This window comes from Panthera tigris, chromosome B1 (genome assembly GCF_018350195.1).
Source record: "Panthera tigris isolate Pti1 chromosome B1, P.tigris_Pti1_mat1.1, whole genome shotgun sequence".
NCBI classification, from domain to species: Eukaryota; Metazoa; Chordata; class Mammalia; order Carnivora; family Felidae; genus Panthera; species Panthera tigris.
In genome coordinates, this window is record NC_056663.1 from 37,511,147 (window position 1) to 37,535,266 (window position 24,120).

General features: G+C 39.8%; 1 protein-coding gene across 3 annotated transcripts; it reads left to right on the top strand.

Moving 5' to 3' along the window:
- The first annotated feature begins 1,017 nt into the window (after nucleotides 1-1,017).
- Nucleotides 1,018-22,152, top strand: SLC18A1 (solute carrier family 18 member A1). Of its 3 annotated transcripts, XM_007093949.2 has the most exons (15): nucleotides 1,018-1,141; nucleotides 1,775-2,138; nucleotides 2,735-2,793; nucleotides 5,403-5,486; nucleotides 6,613-6,705; nucleotides 8,247-8,336; nucleotides 8,591-8,634; nucleotides 11,163-11,223; nucleotides 11,307-11,402; nucleotides 17,795-17,873; nucleotides 18,774-18,825; nucleotides 20,343-20,406; nucleotides 20,666-20,785; nucleotides 21,005-21,138; nucleotides 22,039-22,152. In XM_007093949.2, the coding sequence occupies exons 1-15, from the start codon at nucleotides 1,018-1,020 to the stop codon at nucleotides 22,150-22,152; spliced, it is 1,578 nt and encodes a 525-aa protein (XP_007094011.2). The 3 variants fall into 3 exon arrangements, with proteins under 3 accessions (XP_007094011.2, XP_042838587.1, XP_042838588.1); XM_042982653.1 differs by lacking the exon at nucleotides 11,307-11,402; XM_042982654.1 differs by lacking the exon at nucleotides 21,005-21,138 and having other exon boundaries at nucleotides 22,039-22,127.
- The last annotated feature ends 1,968 nt before the right edge of the window (nucleotides 22,153-24,120 follow it).

The window sequence follows — 24,120 nt, forward strand, 5'->3', positions numbered from 1 at the left end:
AGAGAATGAAATCTTGGAGCACCTGGGTGGCTCAGTTTGACATTTGGTTAAGCGTTTGACTTTGGCTCAGGTCATGATCTCACAGTTTGTGAGTTCGAGCCCTGCATCAGGCTCTGCCCTGGTGTTGCACTGGTAGTGCAGAGACTGCTGGGGATTCTCTCTCTCCATCTCTCTCTGTCTCTCCTCTGCTTGTGGTCTCTCCCTCAAAATAAATAAATAAACCTAAAAAATTTTTAAAAAGGAATTAAATCTTGCCATTTGCAACAACATGGATGGGGCTAGAAAGTATTACGCTAAGTGAAATAAGTCAGTCAGAGAAAGACAAATACCATGATTTCACTCATCCGTGGAATTTAAGAAACAAAAAAGATGAACATATGGGAAAGGGGAAAAAGGGAGGGGGGATGAACCATAACAGATTCTTTCTCATAGAGAACAAACTGAGAGTTGATGGAAGGAGGTGGGTGGGGGATGAGCTAGAAGGATGATGGATATTAAGAAGGGCACTTGTTATGATGAGCACTGGGTGTTGTATGTAAGTGATGAACCACTGGATTGTACTCCTGAAACCAACATTGCACTGTATTTAGTGCAACTAAGTAGAATTTAAATAAAATAATATTTATATTTTTAATATATTATATATTTAAATATGTATATATATATATATATATAAAGAATTCAAATAAAAATTTAAATAAAAATTTGAAAAAAAGAAAAAAAATATGCTAGGTAGAATTCCAGATATAAAAAGATGGTAAGCAGTGCTTTCTTATAAGGCATTCCAGGAACCCAGTAGAATTGTTGAGATGTATAAGTGAACAGAGACACAGGCATGGAAATGGTTCAAATACCTTCCTAGTATCTGCAACTATTTGCACTTTTTTATTTTAATAGTGAGTTCCACTTGTCTGGGCAGGATTTCTCCCCTCTTCTGTAAAGGCTGCAGAAGACCTATAGCTGTAAGAGGACCTTCCATAAGAAACTGGAGAAGACACCTTCAGCCCAGCTCTCACCATGCTCAGGATAGTTTGGGATGCTCCTCAGCAGTTGCTAAAGGAGAGGAGAGAGTCCCGGAAGCTGGTACTGGTGGTGGTGTTTGTTGCTCTGCTCCTGGACAACATGCTACTTACTGTAGTGGGTATGTTTGGATGTCTCTGCCCTGGGGGTTAATTTGGTCTGGGCTCCAGCAGGGAGCACACACCCTGCTAAAATTTAGCAGTGAGTGGACTTGAAAAACACAAAAGGTAAATGAGGTTCAGAAGTGTTCTGTGACTTCCCTACTAATAGATGCTAAGTTGGGGTTCAAGCTCTGTCCAACTGATCCCAGAGCTAGACCTTCTTGCACTATACTTCCCTGACCCTACCATCTCCATTCTTTGCCATCTCTGTATGAAAGCTGAAACAGTAAGACAAAGCTTGCCTTGTTCAACCTCAGCTATGAAAGTGAGCATCTGGTGAGTTGAAAATTTCCCCACTCTCTGTATGTATGTTTGAGAAAAATTGTGAAAACTCCATAAATAATGATTTTGTGATTAAAAATAAATGTTAGTGAGTAGGTGATTGGCCCATACAGAATCCAGGAGTAATGCGACCAATTTTATGTTAGTTGGAATTTACTTAATCTAAAAGGATAATTTGGATGGCGCAGTCTTTTAGTAGGCTTCAAATCATGTCACACTGAGCATGATATAGAGCCTATAGTAATGCCTTTGAACCAATTAGCATTAAAAAGTATCCTTAGCCCTCATCACTTGTCCTTCTTGACTTTCAGTGCCTATTGTACCCAACTTCCTATATGCCACAGAGTTCAAAGAAATCAACACTCCTCTGCACCTTGGCACCACCACAGTTTCCCAGCATGTCCTTACTCCTCGTGCCTTTTCCACAATCTTCTCCTTCTTTGGAAATGACACCATGGCTATTAAAGAAAGTGCACCCAGTGGCACAGCATGGACAGATCGCACTTCTGATACCATCCCTCCTCTAGTCACTGAAGCCATCCCAGCACAACAAAACAACTGCTTGCAAGGCACAGAGTTTTTGGAGGAAGAGAACATACGGGTTGGGGTTCTGTTTGCTTCAAAGGCTCTGATGCAACTTCTGGTCAACCCATTCGTGGGACCTTTCATCAACAGGTATCTCAATAAGTTCAGTGCTCTACATGGTACTCACTGGCTCAGAAGCAAGAGGATGGGCTGTGGTATCATAAAGGTAGTTAGAGGAAGAAAAGAACTCACTTGTCTATCTCTGGGGAGTCAGCTGTTTACCCAAAGGATAACATGGTATTGATGAAATGCCATGGAGCTCAAATTTTCTTAATGATGTACTGACTATTGAGTACCAAGAAAAGAACCAATGGTCAGAAGTATACTGTTGATGTTATTTCAGTGCTCTGGAACATATCTCAAAGGCAGGACTACTGCAATCTAGAACACTGGTTTGTTAGAAGTGTTTGGGATTACCCTGATGTTTCAAAGGGATATATACTCTGACTAGGGCATCCTTCCTGGAAAAAAAGATTTTGGCCCTGGTCTCTGGGTAAATTTGCATATTTGTTTATTTGCTTATACACATTCATATGTCATATTCATCTCTAAACTTGCATTCAGAGACATGTTTTCCAGGTACTCAATAACTGCATTTATATTCCCAATTATAAGAAAAAAATATATAGTCCAAGTATATGGATGCCTATTGGGACTGTATCTTTTTCTTTTTAATTCTCTTTTAGGATTGGATATCACATCCCCATGTTTGTTGGCTTTGTTATCCTGTTTCTCTCCACAGTTAGTAAGTAATTTGCTTCATCTTTTATTTTATTCATTGATTACCTTTGATTTTATCACATGCACTACAATAAAGAGAGTAGGGTCAAGCTAGCTAGGTAGTATCTAAATAGCCTGACACTGATTTAAATACTTTGCTGCTTTTGATATAGGGACTAGAGCAGTAGTGGCAAATCATTCTACTTGGAATTTGTATATTCTGCTATAGAAGAAAAGACACTTTGCTTCCATCAGCTGGGGAAAATTGTAAATACTTTTTAAATAGGTGGGCTATAGTGTGTGTGTGTGTGTGTGTGTGTGTGTGTGTGTGTGTGTGTATCAGTAGTCCCTTGAATGAGTTTAGTACAAACCTCCCATATTTGGAGAAAGTTTGTATTATTTTGATACACAAAGGTAAAGGGCCACCAGCAAAGAATCTAAATTGGACAATAGCAACTGGATAATACCAAAGAGTCTACTGCCTTCAAGTAAAGACATTAAAGGTTATAGTTTAGAGAAATAATTTTGTTTAAAAAAAAAGAAAAATAAAGACAGTCTATCCAGTATAATATAAATGTTCTAATAAAATAGAGATGGAATAAAAATAGTAAGTGAACAAATTATGTCTGGAAATTGACCCTGAGAATTAAAATAAGAAGGAATGAAGGGGGGTGGGAGGTTAATACAGGAGAAGGTAGCTTGCCTCTGCTTACTCTGCTTCCAGTAACATTATTTCCTTCTCTCTCCTGTTTTTCTTACCACCTTTTTGTTACTTTTCTGCTTTTTCTATTGCCTTTCTTCAAGTTTTCTTCCCTTTCAGCATAGGGCTTAACTCTTATCAACCAATGCTTAACAGGAATTTGTTGCATTCAGGGTTGGAAAGCTGCAAAGAGCAGAAGCTTGATGTGTGAAGTTTTGAGGACTGCAGCTTACTTGTGAAAATTCTAGCTAAATAAAAGAAAGTGAGGAAATTCAAGTTAGAAATGTTTATTGAACTTGTAGAATCTCAGTCCATGCCACATAATAGATTAAAAATGAATAGGATTCTGTTTTATCAAATGAGACCATAATTCTCACCAAAAAACTTTGTAGAGCACACATATTATGTCTTGATGGCAAAAGCCATTGAGGGGAGTTAAAGAATGAAATGACATGGTTCCAGTCCAGAGGTTTATGATGTGTGTCTGGGGAGATAAAACAAGCACCCTGCAAAATAAGATAATGCTATAGTATCCCAAACTCTTTAGTATAAGGTCCTTGCTTGATTCTCTGCAATTAAATAATAATTATTGTTTCCATGCTATAACCAGTGTTGCTATACTGAATTGGCCTAATTCTAGCAAATGTTTGCTCTTTACAGAATTTTATGTGGCATCTCTTTAGGGTTTTTTAAATACTGAAAAGAGGTTGCTGATGCCCATTATTACCCTTAAGGGCCTCCAGCTGAGACCTATGCTTAATGTAATTAGGAGTGAAATGGCAGACCATGTTTGGGGGCAAAGTGAGAAAGAAATTGTTTTGGTTTTCCTACATAGGGTTATCAACCATTCTATTTTGCCTGAGATTCAGGGGCCTTCCAGAATGCAAAGTCTTTGGCAAACTGTAACAAGTTGGTAACTCCATTCTCAAAGAAAATAGGAATAGCCAACCTTGAACAGACTGAAAATCAGAAAGCTTAGGAGAAGGCATTAGAAAGCCAGCAAAGAGAAACCAAGTCCATGCATGTTTGAGAGACTATGATCATGTCAGGAAGTAATGGGAGAAAATTATAAGACAGCAAACAACCAAACACATCTGTAATGAAAGGGTAAATGGATTCAAATTCTGCTGATTCAAATACTTTGGGAGAGAGTCTTCTTTCTTTCAGGGACATTGTCCTGAAATGGAGGTGAGACATGTCTAGATTTACCAAGCTTACTACCAACACCCTGTAATTTAGTTTTTGATAATGTATTTCTATTTGGTACTCAGTTTTTTGTATGCTAGTCTTGAGTAGGCTGAACCTCTTAAAGGGCATGAACTGGATGTTTTCTTTATTTCACATCTGCTACAGAGTCTGTATATGATAGCTGTGTGTTTGGTATTACTTAACACATACTCACTGATTTGATTTGGTTAAAAGATCTTCCAGGTAAAATAAGAGGAAATACCTGATTGGATCACAAGATATTATTTTCTACCCAATGCCAATGGTCCTTCAATTACACATAGCTTTTGTCCTCTCACTTTAGATGACCCAATGGAGCCCAACAATGGCAAAGGTCAAATGTGGGTGTTGAATATAAAGGATTGAGAAGTAGGATCTAAAGGCATTAAAGTTTTTGGGCAGCCATGATTCCAATGGACAGGATGTTGAGCTTTGGACAGGAAATGTGGAAATCCAGCCTTCCATCCACTGTGTGGTGAATTGGTTTATGTTTCTGTGGTTTCTCAGTTTTCATGTCAATGAAAATTAAATCCTAAATAAGGCATGGGAGATTAGAAAGACAAATCCAAAAACAGAAAGCAGTGATCATGCTTTATTAAAACATATATCTAGTGGCTTATATCTATAATATCATGGGCATATTTTCTGGTGGCCAGGGATAAAGACAATTTACTAACTGGAGCATTCTTGCTGTTCTCTTTACTCAGTGTTTGCTTTTTCTGGTACCTATACCCTACTTTTTGTGGCTCGAACCCTTCAAGGCATTGGATCCTCATTTTCTTCTGTTGCAGGTAATACTGACATCTTATGCACACACACACACACACCCAACACACACACCCATACATCTCTTACCATCTTCAGACCCTATAAGATTTATATGAATAGATAAGAAAGTATCCTAGTAGGAAGAAATTATGATTCAAAAACAAGACAATTGGGGGCATCTGGGTGACTCAATTAGTTAAGTGTCCAACTCTTGATTCTGGCTCAGGTCATGATCTCACAGTTGTAGTATCAAGCCCTGCATCAGGTTCCATGCTGACAACGTGGAGCCTTCTTGGGATTCTCTATTCCCAACCCGCCCCCCCCCCCACCTCCCCCTCCTCTCAAAAATAAAATAAATAAACATTAAAAGAATAAACAAAAACAATATAATTGTAGTTATTGGCAGTGTTATAAACACCTAAGCCTGACACAACTTCCTCTGATAATATTTGGATACAGCCATCTTAGGTCCAAGTAAGTTCAGTAAGACCATGCAGTAGGCCAGGTTTGTATTTAATGCTACTCTATGGTCTTTTCTCTGTCCCCCTCTTAACATTTTATAGGAAGAATAATGTGAATACTACCAGTAACCCTATCACACTTTGAAAAGTATCATCAAATACAACATTTAATGTAATCCTATGAAGTAGATATTTTATGCCATTTTTCACATGAACAACTGACATGAAAGCCCAACCCATGCTGTCTTCCAGATACTCTGTTTATGTCTTCCTTGAGCACCTCCATTGAATAGAATAGTGTTCTGTGTTTATAGATTTTTTCCTTTTTTGACCTACTTCATATACATTCCTTCAGGAAAATAAGATAGGGAATGATAAAATGCAATGAAATGCAGAATCAATGGACAGTGGTATTCTGTATTACCCTTCCCAGAGACTTTTACACTTCCAACAATATTGTGAGCAGAAGGAGACAGCGATGTGAGAGTTTGGGGGACCAGTGAGGACAGTATTTATAAAGTACTATGCATTAAGTTTTATAAAAACCCTCAAACTGGAACTCTAGGTAAGATGATCCCTGAAGATATAATAGGGATAGAAGACTAAGAACTAATAGACCAAGAATTCAGTGAAAGAGGCAGACAGAGGGCTCCTGTATGCTAACTCCATTATGTAACTCTTCTTTCAGGTCTTGGGATGCTGGCAAGTGTCTACACTGATGACTATGAGAGAGGGCATGCCATGGGAATTGCCTTGGGGGGCCTGGCTTTGGGAGTGCTGAGTAAGCATAACCTGGACCCAAATCTAGGTTCAGAGGGTAGGGTAGTGCATACTCTTTGAAGATGGATCCAGGAGGCAGGTGTTTCTAAGTTCAAGGAAGACAGTATTTTTTTTTCCCTTTTCTTTCCAATTACATGTGGAGTCCTTCTGAAATGTTTCCCAAAAAAGGCAAAGTCTCTTTCCCCTTAAGAAGCTTAATAGCCCATGAGGGCCTGGGAATGGTCCAGAAACCCATGTTAGCAGCCACTGTCTCACTTCAATTTCCACACATGGCTAGTGCTCTCAAAATGAAAGGAGCTCCTTGACAGATTTTGTGCTAAATATATTGCAGACATAATCTCTCTTAGTCATCACACCACTATAAAGGAGGAATTATTGTCTTCATTATACAGATGAGAACTAAAAAGTTTAAGCAACCATCCAAGATTACACATACAGAAAATGCCAGAGCCAGGATATAGACTCACATTTTCTGGCCTAAAAACCCAAGCTGTAACATACTTCCTTTGAGGTTCATCTCTCATACGATTCATTTGACTAGTCCAACAAGTCAAATATTTTACGGAGCACTTATTTCATGCCAAGCACAATGTTAGGACAGAGGGGATATGGGTAAGAAGCCTCACACATGGTTTCTCCCCTCCTTGCAATCTAATTGAGGGAAAAACACCAAAGGTCTGTTCCCTGGTCCATACCCCACCTCCCACCAAAACCATGGGAGAAGAGGGAACAAAAACCCTGTTCTTTGTTAATATCCATTTTCCCACCCAAGCTAAAATTTTGGTTCATCTTGGTCTCCTTTATCACTTCTCACTCTCAAATGGATAAGCCCAGTATATTCTGTATAGCTACTTCCTCAAGGTTGGTTCCTCATCACATCTCAGTTGGAACCAGCCTACTGCCTGATCTCGTTCACCTTCCTTTCTTCCCCCAAGTTGCCACCAGAAAAAATGTCCTATGCCCAGAGCTGGTGGCATTTCTCCCCTGCTAAAAAAACATGTTTCTCCATAGCTCACAAGGCCAAATACATGCTTTATCTGGATATACGGGGCACTTGACTATTTGGCATCAACATTCCCCACCTCTACTCTTTCTCTCCCAAATACTCACATTCTAGTGACTGAACACTGAACTGACTTCATTCTATTTCTTCTCCAACTACAGTCTTTTTTATGACACCTCAATGTTCTTCACTTATGCTTCTTCCCCACCTGTATTATCCACTTGACAAAGCCCTTGTGGCCACCTGAACTCACTGCACTGTGTTTACACAGCACTTTGTAGATTGAAACTTTCCTGTTGAACTTTACTTTTCACCATGTTTTAATTATTTGGGTCATCCCACCCCACCCCAATCACATGCATTTTCTCTATTTGAAAGTAAGCCCCTGGGAACCAGGTCTTCTTCATCTCTGAATCCCCAGAACCTCATGTGGAGCTCAGTGCCTCGTAGAGCTTTGGTAAATCTCATTGGATATATGTGGACAAATCACACCAACTAGGAATTGACCCTTACCTCTGAAATCTGTTTTTCTTTTCCAGTGGGAGCTCCTTTTGGAAGTGTGATGTATGTGTTTGTTGGGCGGTCTTCACCCTTCCTTATATTGGCCTTTCTGGCACTACTAAATGGAGGTAAGTCACCATAAGAGATCACCAGACAGATGATAGCTTAAATCAGGTTGGCAATGTACTCTGCTATGGTGTCAGTCTTGACATACTTGAAAAATCAAGGACTGCCCCATTCTTGGAAAGAAGGAAGAAATTCAGAGAGTTAGATCTCTACATGATAGGGTGATAATAGCAATAGAATTATGGCTGTTACTGGAGTTTCCAAATAATCAGTGGACAAACTAAACTGTCTCTTTCTCTGCCTCTTTCTTTCTTAGCACTCCAGCTGTGTATCCTACAGCCTTCCAAAGTCTCTCCTGAGGTAAGAGGGCACCAAGCTCCATTGCCAAGGGATATATAGATGGTTAAGTGCTAAGACCCAGTCTCCCCTAGATCATCCCTGTCAAACCATAAGAAGAAAGGTGAAGAAGAGTGGAGTGATGGAAAGTGAGAACTATATCTGGATTCCAAGATAGGTCCATATTTAGGGTAATGTTGGGGATGGTGAGGGCGTCTGGTTTGATGTTGGACAAAGATGGAGGAAGGACCTTATGAAAAATTAAAGAAACATTACAGAATTTATATATATGAACTCAGAACAAGAGGGAATGACATTGGGACCTGTGAATTCATGGTTATAACACCTCAGAGCTAGAGAAGACTTTAGATGCTGTTCAATCTCTCCACCAAGAGCATCTTTGCACACTATCATCCTATCATGATTAAATATCAGAGTTGGGGGGCGCCTGGGTGGCTCAGTCGGTTAAGCGGCCGACTTCGGCTCAGGTCATGATCTCACGGTCCATGAGTCCGAGCCCCGCGTCGGGCTCTGTGCTGACAGCTCGGAGCCTGGAGCCTGCTTCCGATTCTGTGTCTCCCTCTCTCTCTGACCCTCCCCTGTTCATGCTCTGTCTCTCTCTGTCTCAAAAATAAACGTTAAAAAAAATTAAATATCAGAGTTGGTATTTGTCTGACCCCAAGCCAAAGATGGCTCTGAGAAATTCATACTAAACCACATAGAATAAAAGACAAGTAAGTACAGAAAATGTGGGAAAGTTTGATCTAAAAACCTTGATTTTATAGCCACATCAGACAGAAGTGTGGGTAATATGGGAACACACTACTTGCAATTGGGATCTGAAGTGGGGGCAGTCTTGCGGGACCAAGTTGTTAATCTGTGGGGTGTGTGCTAACTCCAAGTACTTAGTGTCAGAATTGAATTACATTCTAGGACAACCAATTGGTGCCCACAAAGAACTGAAGAATTGCTTGGTGAAAGTTCCCACATTCAGTGTCAAAAGTGTTGTGAGAGGAGAAATTATTTTCCTTTAATATCTTTTTCAATAATTTTGACTTAGATGGTAATGTTACAGATATGCAAAAAATTCAATTATTATTTTCTGGCTGTATGAAATGCCATTGTGCATGTACCATATTTTATTCAATCTCATAGATTTGAACATTTAGGTAGTTTCTAGTACTTTGCAATTATAAATAGTGCTACAATTAATAACTTTATGTATATACATTTTATTACATTGGAAGTAATCTATAGAATAAATTTCTAGAGGTGGAATTTTTGGGCCAAAGGGCTTATTGGACTTCTTTATGTGTATTTTATGATTTAGATTTGTCTCTTTAATTTGAATTATATGTTTAGTTTTAATATCTCTGAATATTTCAATCCACCCTAGTGTGTATGCACAGATGATTATCATACCAAAACTATTCATTCTATTACAAGATAAGATGTAGTTAGCACCATGGATTAAGGCACAGAATTCAGGAAGTTTGAAAGTGGGAGAAGCTCCAGCTACTGAGTCATGGAATACTGTGGAAAAGAAGGAGCTATTTAAGATTGACTATGAAGAAGGGTAGAATTGGGACGATTTGGACCTGTAGAGAGAAGGAAGATAGTTTAGGCAAAAATAACCACGAAGTTAGTTAGGCAAAAATAACCCACTGAATGAATGGGAAGAAGATGGAATGATTGAGTTTAGCTGGAATAAAAATTTGCTGGGGGTAGACAGAAGTTAGAACTGAATATTTAGAACTTATATTTTATTTTTATTTTTATTTTTTAAAGTTTATTTTGGTATATAGAGAGAGCATGAGCAGAGGAGGGGCAGAGAGAGAGGGGGAGAGAGAATCCCAAGCAGGCTCTGCACATCAGTGTGGAGTCTAACGCAGGGCTCAAACTCAAGAACCACAAAGCCATGACCTGAGCTAAAGCCAAGAGTTGGACGCTTAACAGGCTGAGCCACCCAGGTGTCCATAGGCTCACATTTTAATCTAGATATTCAAACACTTTCTGCTATACTTGTCTAGTATGGCTTAAAATGGTTAGAATAAAGCATTCAGAATGCTTGAGAAGCTTTCTAAGTTATCACCTCTGTGTTCACCTTTAGGATTCAGTACTTTGCCTGTGGTTCTCCCAGGACAAACATTAATGCCAGTGAGATCTAGTGGTAAGGCCCAAGACCAGAAGTCCAGATATCCATTGTCCAAAGCTGGCCTTGCTGACAATCCACTCTCATCTGGTTGATGATCATTTGAAGGCCGGAATCATGTATGGAATATGTTGTCCTACTCTTTATGACTACTACATTGTCTGTCTTATATACAGGAGGTAAACTGCCAGGTGACTCTGTGACATTGGACAAGTCACTTTATCTCCTTTAACTTGTGTGTCTGCTCTCTTCAGTAACATAGATGGTCATAGCTGACCATCTTGTAACATAGCTGACATAGATGGTCTCTAAGGTCCTGTCTGCATATTCTCAGATTATATGAAAATAGGAGAGATGTACACTGTACAAATGGATGTTTTTTTGTTGTGCATGTTCTCAGAGTGCCAAGGGGACTCCACTTCTTACACTTCTCAAAGACCCTTATATCCTGGTGGCTGCAGGTAAGCTGACAATGCCTCCCTTTGGGATAGGAAGAGTCTGGGCTTCAGGGTAGCCATGGGGGCTCACAGAAATGTCTCTCCAGGCTCCCTCTGCTTTGCTAACATGGGAGTGGCCATGCTGGAGCCCACACTGCCCATCTGGATGATGCAGACCATGTGTTCCCCTGAGTGGCAGTTAGGTAAGTGACCTTATTCCCCAACTTGGGCTTGGCCAGAGGTGTGTGCCATGGCCATTTCTCAGGTAATTGAGAAGCATTATCAGGTCCAGGTCTTCAGGGTCACAATGTGCTTCCTTTGTCACCACTTTTCTTTTTTTTTTTTTTTTTTTCATTTGTATTTTCTCTTTCCATACTTATAAATTGAGCCTGAGTGGCCAGGCAGTACCTCCAAGAAGCATCCTGAGATGGGCGGGGTGGGAGGGATTGAGAGGGGCTATGGAGAGTCAACATGCCCAGCTAAGTCATAGAATGATCAATAATTTTTAGTCAAAAGACCTCGGTTTTCATTTCAGCTCCATTGATTGGCTATGCAAACTTATGCAAACCACATCAATTTTCTGAGAATATTTTTTTTCATCTCTGAAGAGGGCATCAGAATACTGTCTAGCTCAAAGGGTAATATGAGGAATACATGTTATAATTTGTGGAAATGCTTTGCACCTGTGGAATATTAATATGCACCACCATTAACATCCACACTTTTCTCTCTTCAACTCCCCTTCCCCTAGATTACCCTTTTGCTATCTTTTTACCTCTAACAAGGTGTTTATGGAGTATGTTGTTCTGTGAGAAAGGCCTCTAGCCTCCTCTGATTCATGGTGAGAGGTACTCATGACTCATCTGAGCTTAGATGAGCTTAGGTTCAGGAAGCCTAAGAAAAGGGAACATAGAAGGCTACATGTCATTCAGTCACTGTAGAGAGGAGAAGCTTATGGGACCAGAGGGGAAGTTGATATGAATTTGATAAAATTCAGTATACAATAAAAAGTACTATATCTAATTTTTTAGGGGACAATTCTAAGCAAGGCTCCAAGCTGCACTCCTAGCCTCAAATTGAATTTTTCTGGGCTGCGACTACCTCTGACCATGACAATTAATTGAATTGGTGCTTGTAATAGAAAAGCATCCTCTGCTCCAAGGCTCTGCTGGCTCAGGCTCTTGGTGCACATGGGCAAATACAGCTCAGAACAACTCCTCTTCAGCCTTTCTTCACCCTATAGGAGAGAAAAGTGAACCAGCCTTCAATAACTGCTGAATTGTTGACTTTGGGTTTAACTGTAATTGTCATGACAGTTTCTTTTAGGGACCACTATTTCCTCTAGGTACAGAAAGGCATAGAGAGGCTAGTGACACCAAAAGAAATTCACTGGGCTGATTCCACACAGTCCCTTATGGAGGTGAGGCTGCAGCAGAAAGCCCTCTGGAGAGTAAGTCAAAACACCAATAAGGCTTTGTCTCCCACCATCCTTTACAACTTTCCTCAATGCTATCTGCATCTGTAAGTCTAGCTTCAAAAAGTCTCACATCATCTGAAAAGCTTGTTAAAATTCTGAGTGTTGGGCCCCACCCAGAAATTCGACAGAATCAAGTTTGCATTTTCATAAGTTTCCTGGTGATGCTGATGTGGTATCAGTGACCACACTGAAAAATATTGCACTAAATGGAGACAACCTCTCATGGTTGTTAGGAGTTGGAGACAGCAGTTTTGAGGGTGCTTTGTAGTCTGTGACTGGACACTTTTTAAGTGACCCAGCACTCTAAGTGGAGGAAACAGCACAGGCTTTGGAAATAGGCCCACTTGGCTTTGAATCCTGATTACTTACTGGTTGTGACCTTGGATAAGTTATTTAACCTCTTCATACCACTTCACACCACTTTTTTTTTCCATTTGTAAAAAGGGAGATGTTTTCAGGATTAAATATATCTATGTATTCTAAAGGGATTAGCATAGTACAAGAATACAGGATAGTTATACTCAGCAAATAAAAATTATTATTTTCATCATTATTTTTCTAGAAATTATTTAAACAGTCACAGATATGTGTAATTTCCTGCTCCTTTGAAGATATGCTGTGAAAAATATATGTTTGTCTGTAGACATATAGTTTGTAACACCTATTTTGCACAAAATACTATTGAAATGCAACCTATACCCAGATCCTAAAGAACAAGCCACGTTAGTTGAGGAAAATCTCATTTAGAAAATTCCATGTCATTCAAAGCAATATTAAGGAGATGTATTTAAGTGGCTAGTGGGCTTCTTAGAGATGCTCATTTCCAGATCTCAGGTAAAAAATGGAGTAGGTATACTTTTAAATTTTTAAAAGCAATTACAAATAAACAACTGGGTACAGTTTTGATGCCCTGTACAAATAGACAAATACACTAAGATATGCTTCACTTTCAGCCCATTGAAGAGAATATTAAAGTCAAACAAGCCATTGACCAATAACTGGTGAATTGTTGTACTTTGGGTTTAATTGTAATCATCATGACAGTTTTCATCAGGCAACACTGCTTCATATAGCTACAGAAAGGCATAGAGAGGCTAGTGAGACTTGAAGAAATTCACACTGCATTCTCTACAGTCCCTTATGCCAGAGCCATCTGTGCTCTCACACCACTGGTATGGGTAGTGGAGACACAGGAAGTCGGAAGGAGAAGGCCTGGGTTCAAGTCCTGATCCTGCTACTCACTGGTTATGATGTTAACAGTTAAGGCTGGTGCTCTGAGGGCACTTATTGTGTCCCAGACACTGTGAAAAATGGTTGGCATACATTATCTCAAAGCTCACAACCAGCCCATCTGGTAGGAATTATTATTAACGCCATATTTCATATGGGCAGTATGGAGGGCATTTTTTGGGATGAGCACTGGATGTCATATATAAGAGATGAATCACTGGGTTCTACTCCTGAAGCCAAGACTACATTGTATGTTAACTAACTTGAATTAAAAAAAAAAAAAATTTCTTAATCTTTACACAATTTCCTATTTTCCCCTCCAAAAACTCCCTGGCTTTGTAGAACCTCCTGTCATTGACATGTGTCCCCGTGCCTTCATCTTCTTCTCCAAACACTTCCTTCATCTTCTCTTGGCCTGAAACCCTAATGTTTCCTGAGAACACCCTTTCCCAGCCCTCTTGATGGAAGTCCACATTCCTCTAGACTTTGCTTACTTTTGCTGCTGCTGGATCATTTCTTCTTAATTCTCCTTCAAAGACCCAAACACTCTTGAAGATCATGTCATCATATTATACCCCCCTCTACCTCTCTTCATTGCAATCACCTATTGACCCCTTACTTACCCATTCTCGTTCATTAAAGTTGTCAATACCTGGTTCATATTCTTTTATCCTTTACACCTATAGCCACTTTTGGTGGCTTCAATATCCAGGTGGAGAACTTTACCAACATCTTGGCCTATTCCTTAATCTACTTTCTTACAATAATCTTTTGCAATTTTTCTTTCTCCTCTCCACCTCAACCAATCAAACCTTTAATTGTATCACCTTTGAAATTTCAATTCCAAGCTTTCAGGTTATCAACTTACATATTCCCTGCTCAGGTATTCTAATATCTCCATATCAACAAATTTTGGCTACTCTAAGCTCACCAATCCATTGGCCTCAATTCTTTTCCTATTTCCATCATTTCTCATATCCTCACTTATTCATTTACTCAGCTTGGATTCCATCATGATGTTACTCTTTTGAAAGCATTGCTAATTCCTTTGCCTTGCTCTCCCTCTAGGGTTGTCAGCTGGCACAGCATTAATTCTGGTTAAGCCAATCTGTTTTCCCACTCCTTGTCTGCACGTGAGTAGTGGATTGGGGCTGTAGGAAAACACACAACTAGGCTCTCAGTTTAACCTTATATTTATGGCTACAAATCTAAAGTAGGTTTTCATAGGAGCACCTGGGTTATTCAGTTGGTTAAGTGTCTGACTCTTGATCTCAGCTCAGGGTCATGAGTTCAAGCCCCGCATTGGGCTCACTGCTGGTTGTGGAGTTACTTTACAAAAATTGAAGTAGGTTTTCATATTACCCAACAACATTTTTCTAAGTCCCCAGTTTTGTTCTCCTTCCAACTTTCTGAAATGATAATTTTACACTTATCCATTCAAACTTCCTCTGTACCCTGATTCCTTTACCTTCATCCTTCTCATCTCCTAGTCATTGAGAAAATAGAAGCAATGAGATAGGAACTCACATATTCCCTGCACTTGTACCCACATTCGTTGCCTTCTCTTTATGGTTGAAGCATCCCAACTCCTTCAGAGGCCAAGCTACTTCTACTGCTGCTATTTCTACAACCACAACAACTAATACTACTACTACTACCACCACCACTATCACCACCATCACCACCCCACCCCCACCTGCCCCCAGCACCACTATTACTACTTTTTCTTCTTCTTCCTCCTCCCCCCATCTCCACCTCTTTCTTCTCCTCCTCCCTCGCTCAACTCCCTCTTCCACCTCCTTTTTTTCTTTTATCTTCTTCCTTCTCCTCCTCTTCCTTCTTCTCCTTCTCTTCCTCTTCTTTCTTCTTCTACTTCTTCTTTTTCTGCATTCCATCCCTTCTCAACCACTTCTTTGGCTACTTCTTATTACCTTTGTTAGCTCCTCTTCTTTTGCTAACTTTTAAAGTTAAGAGTCCCTGAAGGTTCAGACCTTGGATTTCTATTCTTCTCTATCTGATATTTCAGAGGTGATCCCAGCCCTCCCTATGGCTTTAAGAACCATGTATAAACCAATGAGTCAAACATTATATCTGTGCTTAGGATCTGTCCTTGGAAGTCTAGACTTGTATGCTCACATCCTGACATCTCCAGTTGGATATTTAATACACATTTCAAACCTTTCATGTTTTTTCCCCCAAGCTCTTCCTCTACCAAATTAAGTAAGACAAAATTAAGTAGTACACCAAATTAAGACAAAAAAGAGTGATCCTTGATTTCTTTCTTTCCCTCACTCCCACTATGCCCACGCCCAATCTGACAGAAAATTCCACTGACTCTACCACCATAACACCTCTGATTTTATTCACTTCTTTCTATTGTGACCTCTAAGCTGAAGCATTGTCACTTTCCTCTTGGGTTCTACAAATAATCTTCTGACTTCCATGCTTGTCCTGTGATCCCATTCTTCTAACCACAACCAGAGGACTTTTAAAAATGTAAATTAAAATATGTTGTTTCCCTCCAAAGTTTCCCATTGCACTTGGAATAAATCCCAAATTCTAGGCTTACATTTTCTTTCTTTCTTTTTTTTTTTTTTACTTAAATTCAAGTTAGTTAACATACAGTGTAGCCTTGGCTTCAGGAGTAGAAGCCAGTAATTCATCTCTTACATATGACACCCAGTGCTCATCCTGAAAAGTGCCCTCCTTAATGCCCATTACCCATTTAACCCATTCCCCCATAGACCTATATTTTTTTATCACTCTTCACTTTGCTCATTGTGTTTCAGCCACACAGACTTCCTTTTTTTTTCCTGTAACAGACAAATGGTTTCTTCTTTAAGGTATTTGCATTAGATGTGCTTTTTCCCCCCTGCTTTGAATGCTCTGCTTTGATTCGCAAATCTCAGTTTAAATGTCATCTCCTCAAAAAAGCATTCAACTCCCAAACTGAAGTTAGCTTTGTTCCTGGTCACACTTCCATGTCACCACATTAAATTTTCTTCACAGAACTTACCATTTTACAAAATTATCTTTTTTCATTCATTTGTTTGTGTGTTTATTATTTTCTGGCTCCCCTCTCTTGGAATGTAAACTCTCCAAAAGCTAAGATTTTGTCTATCTTATTTACCCCCTCTAATCCTAGAACACTTGAGACATAGTAAAAGCTCATTAAAAGTAAACTGAATGAATGAATGAGACTCAGAGAGGGTAAGTTGCCCAAAGTCACAGAGCTAAAAAGTAGCGAAACTAGTTTGAACCCAAAACTGTGTGGCTCCAAAGCCCATGATCTAAACCACCTGGCTCTACAGTCAGAGAAAGCAATGTAGCTGGTGCTTCAGTTTACAAAATACTTTTACATACATTATACAATTTACTTCTCAGTGTAAATTGGTATGATAGAGTCATAGCTTTGTTTTTGCCAGATGTATATACCAAAGCTCAGAAAGATTTAGTAACATACCCAAGATCATTACCAGAGCAATAGAAAGAAAGGTGAATAGCAAGGCAGGAATTTCACGTCCCAAGATATATTTATTTCTCTCTCTAATGCTGATGGTCTTATGCTGATAATCAAAAGGATTTTATACATGAAAATGGCTCATTAGAGCCATTCTTCAAGAAGTTTAAGTGGGGAGCTTGGAACACATTGTATTAAAGCTAAACAAAGTCCTACTCCTGAGGAAAATGGAGGTGAGAGCCTTATGTCAACTTCTCTGGGTTTGCACAAGGATCTCCAAACCACAAAACAAAGTGGCTTGGGGTCCTTGAAGGTAATAGGTAACAAAGTGGCTTGGGGTCCTTGAAGACTTAACTGTCTTGTAGGAAATAAATTATATAATAGTTAACTGGGAATGTCCTAAGATGAGGACCTTTGTCTTTCCACAGGTCTAGCTTTTTTGCCTGCCAGTGTGTCCTACCTCATTGGCACCAACCTCTTTGGTGTGTTGGCAAACAAGATGGGTCGGTATGTAACCTGGGAATCTGTGGAGAATAAAAAGAATGTAGGATGAGAGAACCTTTTGAGGTTGTCCCTGAGCTTAGGATAATGAACAGCTTCTCTGATATTTAAAGTTTAGAACAAGTACACATAGATAAAAGCTTCCCACAGGGAGGATGAGGGTGGGTAGTTGGTGAGGACAATATAGAGAAAGGATGGCCCTGAGCTGGTTGTGAGGGATAACCTTTATTTCCAGTTGTTTGTTGTCTAGTTGAAGTGCTAAAATAACCCCACAGAGAACAGTCATGAGAAAGCTCAGTACTTTGGGGGCAGTGGTTATCAGATTGTGTTCCATAGATCCCTAGAGAGTTCTAGAGGGACCTCAGAGGCCATCAAGTGTAAAAGGTTGAGGGCTAAAAATATGAGTATGGATTCTGTTCAACTACAGTGAGAAAAACTTTAATTTTATCTTTGGAGTTCAGCATAAAGATTTAAAAAATAAGTTCTTAAAACCCCTGCTATAGGAAGTCAGAAAAGGAAAGAAGTATGGTATTTTCTGTGGCTTTTGAGATGAATCTTGAAGACCAGAAAAAATATGAATAGGGGAGATATAGTGTGAACTGGGAGTAGCATGATTTATGTTTGAGGGTTACTACCAAGGGGCAAGTACATTCTGAGTAAGTTGATTCCTCTTCTAGAGGAAGAAATAATATGTTCCGTTGCACTTCCTCTGCTTCTACTATGGAAAGAGATATGGAGCCTGGAATAGATGAGGGCAATGAAAAAACAGGGAAAGATCTCTCACCTGGTTATAAACAAGTCATATAGAGATGTCTTCATCTTCTCACATCCTAAGGGATTCCTGGAATTAGGGGTGGTAGGAATTTCTCCCTTTAGCAATATTTGCTGATGGCTTTTTTCTTCCAGGTGGCTCTGCTCCATGATTGGGATGATGGTTATAGGTACCAGCTTGCTTTGTGTAAGTATAAGTCTAGGAGGGAGAGAGAGAGAGAGAGAGAGAGAGAGAGAGAGAGACAGAGAGACATTTAAAGACCATTTTCCTTTAAAATAAACGGAGGGTTAACTTGGCAATGATTGTTGGAAGGACTGTTTCTGCATAGGTAGGAATTGAGAACTGGGAGAGATGCCATCAGGCATCCCATTAAAGGAGGAGGGAAGGAGGGAGGAAGTGTAATTGGGGCAGATGTAGCCAGAGGTCTGAGGTCCTATGTATGGGCACATGAAACTATCCAAGTTGGTATCTATTTCTGGGGCCAACAGAGTGATGACTTTTATGACTTAATTTATTCATCCCACCATGACAGGACCCTAGGGGAACCATCATCTGAGTTGCAGGCTCTGGTGCCAGAATATTTGGTATAAAAAGAAAGAAAGAAGAACTTTCCTATTTTCAAGAGCCCCCTTCAAGCTCTCTAAACCTTCATTTTCTCCTCTCCATAATGGGAATCATCAGCACAATTGTCTCCTAGGCTTGAGGGAGATGAGACTAGAGCTGTAAAGCACTGAATACAGTGTTCAAGAAAGGCTGGAGGTCCTGATCAGGAACATGAGCTCCACATTCATTCTCAGATTTTCCACTTGCTGCTTGTGTGACTTGAGCTAGATATGTCACCTCTTTTTGTTCAGTATCCCCATCTGTGTAGAGAGGATTCTGTTAGCATTTCATAGGGCTGTCCATATAAATAGCAACAGTGTCTGACACATAGTGAGCCCACAGTAAATCTTAAGACAACTGCTGGTAAAATATAAATACCCCTTGGGAATAATCCTTAAAATTGTGTTTAGCCACTAACATCTAAATGGTATTTTAAACCTCTGAGGGGTAAATGTTTTGGGGCAGGTGTAGGTAACAGATGCTCAAGGAGAGAGGGAGGGAAGGAATCAGCAAAAGAGGAAAGGAAGGCTCTCAGTGGAGCACTGGTAAGGCAGAATAATGAGTTTCACAAGCTTGCTGATATAGCACCCCAAACATGCCACCTGCCCCTCTAGATTATGGGTAATTTGTTGGTGGTGTATTTTGTCTTCCTCCAGTGGCTACCAAGTTAGAATTTAACTAAAACCTTTGAATGTTCCTAATAGAAAAGGGAGGAAACACTATTCAATGAATAGTGAGGACAGAAATGTATGTCTGGGGTGGGGGGGTGGGCGGTGGTTAAAGTAGGGGGAGGGCTCATTCAACAGAAGCTCAAGCATTGTTATAGTATAATGGAGTCAAATTTGAGGTTTAGACTTAATCTTGCCACTTATTAGATCTTAACTTTGGATAGGATGTTTAATCCAAATGGCACCAATCTAACTTTCATATCTTTAAATTGGAGGTAAAGATTCTTCTTCATAAGGAGATGTGAGAATCCAGATAGATAATACATGTGGTACACAGCACATGGCTAATAAATGCATTCCATATGAAAACGCTTTGTTTCTGTGGTGATTCAGCTGGACTCCTGATGAACTCTTCTCCCTTCCCTGTTGCAGGTTCCTCTGGCTTATAATATTTTTGGTCTCATTGGCCCCAATGCAGGACTTGGCTTTTCCATAGGTAAGAGTACTTTTAAAGGAGATAAGAACCTCCTGAATTTTGGCTTTGGGTCAGATAAGAGGAGGTATATGAAAAGACAGAAGGAGCAGGAGGGCAGCTGGCAAAGATGTGGACTTCTAACTCCTACCAGGAATAGGTGTCAGTGCTGAGTGGGAGGATAGCAGGCAAAAAGACTAAAGGAGAATAAGAAGGAAAGATGCCACAAAAAGGGAAGGGACTGTGAGTAGAGCTGACAGTGTCCTGTTTCCTCTGGCTACAGGTATGGTGGATTCCTCTGTGATGCCCATCATGGGACACCTGGTGGACCTGCGTCATACCTCGGTGTATGGGAGTGTCTATGCCATAGCTGATGTAGCTTTTTGTATGGGTTTTGCTATAGGTATGTTGGCAGGGGAGAAGGGAGCACCCAGGACCTGGTTTCCATTTTCTCTTGTTTACTGTTTACCAACTGGAAATAGAGTCAGAAGGCTGATTCTCCTAAGGTTCTGGAGATATTTGACTTCAGGACATCCTCTGGGTCACCTATTGCCCCTTGCATGGTGTCTTCTATGTGATCAAGGCTCAATAAACACTGGTAAATTTGGTTTATTCCTCACAGGCCCATCCACCGGGGGAGCCATTGTGCATGCCATTGGCTTCCCCTGGCTTATGGTCATCATTGGGGTCATCAACATCATGTATGCTCCTCTCTGTTACTACCTGAGAAGCCCCCCAGCCAAGGAGGAAAAGCTGGTAAGGGGCTCTGACTGCTGCTAAAAAAATAATAATCTGGGTTTTTTTTTTTCCATATCTCTCTCACATTGTTTTTATCCTATGCCATTTCCTCCCTCTTTGAGTGTTTTTCTGCTTTGCCATGTTTTCTGATCTAATTTTCACCTTTATGTTTCCTTTGTTTTCTTCCTTATTTTCCCTTTTCTATATAACCACTTTGCTTCTTACATCGGGTGGTTAAAAAGGGTCCTAAGTAAAGAAGAACAATGAGAACCTTAGGTGCGGGGGCCATCAAAAGCATCCTGTACTTTAGTTACTAGCAAAATATGAGTTACCAAATTATTTCCGCAAAGAAGGCAAAATTCCACCAGGCTAATTCATTCATTAATTCATTAATTCATGTCTGCCATTATATATATATATATATATATATATTTTTTTTTTTTTTTTTTTTTTTTTTTTTTTTGGTCTGCCATTATCTTTACCAGGTCATCATTTAAAGTACAAAACCCAGGGAAGAGAACCACAACATATGATTTTAGTTAATAAGATACTTTCTTTTTATTGCAGCGTGAGCACCCTAAGGGTGCTTAGTGATGGATATGGGGGCTGCTCAAAGGGATGGAAGAAGACAGAGGGGTCTGATAGGGGATAGTTCCAGTTTCAGCTGACTCCCTGCTATAGTTTGTATTACCACTGTTAAGATTCAATTAAAAGCATTCCAGATATTTCTCTTGACTAGAGTTGCTACACCTAGGTGCCTTGGGAGGCCTGTGCCTGTAAACGAAGCAGAAAAAGAATCCTACCCCATTTCTTGACTCTTTCCCGAACAATACTAGACTTGAGTAAGCTAGTGAGGGAAGGGAACTGGGAGACTGGTAAAATATATGCAGTAATTTCTCTTCCTGACTCTTGCTTCAGGCAATTCTGAGCCAGGACTGCCCCATGGAGACCCGGATATGTGCAACTCAGAAGCCCACAAGGGAATTTCCTCTGGGGGAAGACAGTGACAAGGAGCCTGGCAGTAAGCAGTAGCAGCAGAAAGTGGTCTCTGAGCCTTGTCACATGTTGGATCCATGAGCCTTGGACTTCAGTGACCAAAGAGTGACCACCTCTTTCCCTAATCATGAGATCTCTATGGGCTGCTCAACAGGATTTACTTCCCTCTCCCCTGGGTATACCTCCCCCTACCCCCGACTTCCATGAGTGCCATTCCCCGGTTCTCTCCTTATCAATGTAACCCATAGCTCTTCCTCTAATGCTTTGCTACCTCAGCTGGCCCATCTTTTATGGGAGGACATAGCTATGCTTTCTCCTAAGCTGTTGTAAGCCTGATTAAACTTGAGCTGTGGTGGATTCTGCAAGGAGTGACTCATTCCATTGAAACAGCTTTGAGCACAGTGTGCCCCTGAAACCAATGGGGTAAATGACAAACTGCATTTCATCTATTATCTGATATTCTTTGGCACATCCCCAACAGACCATAAAACTTTGTCCTCTGTTCCTCCATTTGGTCTTTCCTGAGTTTTCTCAGCTGAGTTGAGAAAGTGTCCTCAACATTGTACTGCTGCCAAATTGCCAATGTGGGAAATTGTTTGCCTGGTTCTTAGAAGCTGAGTAGTTTTTCTGTGGCTAAACCTAGAGCTGCTAAAGTGACTTTGTCCTCGGTGAATGGGTGGCCGTGTTTCTACCTTTCCTAAACTTCTTTCACTTTTAGAAATAAAAGCAGGAGGGCAGAAAAAAAAAACATTTTTTTATCCAATATTTTATCAGAGGAAGTGAAAAGAAACTTCCCTGAAATCCCTTCAAACAGTGGATTTCCTAATACAAATATTATAATGAGGAATTGTTCTCACTTGTTAATGAATAAGTTATTAGCTAATTCAGACATAGTAAACTAGATGCTCTTTTATATCAAAAGAGAATGTGTGGGCAAATACATAGGTCCTATAAATATTTTGACATTTTTCTACCTTTTTCAAACATTTATTAAATGTGGGGTTTTAAAGAGATGAGAGTCATGGCACCCACTTGTAAATAGCTTCCCATGTATTTTAGCAAATAGGATATACACAGTATGAAAATGATCATTAATGCAAGTTAGTATACATTCTGTGTTAAAGTACAAAGAGGCAGAAATGCGCATAGTCTGGGTGGGAATAATGGTAGAGATAGAGGCAGAGGTAGAAATGGAAAGACCCACAGGTGCAGGCTGTGAGGTACTTGGATATCAGATTGAAATGTTAATGGTGTCTGGCTTTGATTATTACATTTCTTTGCAGGAGTTTGTTGGGCTCAGTACAAACTCCAAATTACTGGAACAAGTTCAAGCTGAACAGCAGTGAATCCTTATTACTTGGACAATGGATAGCTGATTTATGGATATGTTTTTAGAGGGTTAGTATTAATTAGACTTACCTGATTTTTAAAACCAGGTGTGCTTATATTGTCATTTAGTCAAGATGATATTGTCTCAGAATTTGAAGAGCCCAAAGGTAAAATTAGAAAATCCTTTGTCAGAATATGTAAGCTGTAACTAAAAATGTACACTGAGTGAATGGTCACTGGATCCCTGTACAAAAGTGGGAGTGAGGTTAAGGTAGGGTGCAGAAGAGTCAGGAGTACTGATAATGATACACTCTTACATGTGGAGGAGAATTTATAATAAAGACTGGGCTTATTACAAAAATTGTACCACATTTATAAAGTAGGAAGAATTTTTAAATTTAAATTTTAGTTAACATACAGTGCAATATTGGTTTCAGGAGTAGAATTCAGTGATTCATCCTTACATACCACACCCAGTGTTCATCACAAGTGCCCTCCTTAATACCCATCACCCATCTAGCCATCTTCCACCTACCTCCCTCTGTCAACTTTCAGTTAGTTCTCTATCATAAAGAGTCTCACTTAAATTTAAACAATAATAAATAAATTAATAATAAAAGAGTCTCTTGTGGTTTGTTTCCCTCTCTTCTCAAAAATAGGAAGAATTTTTTTAAA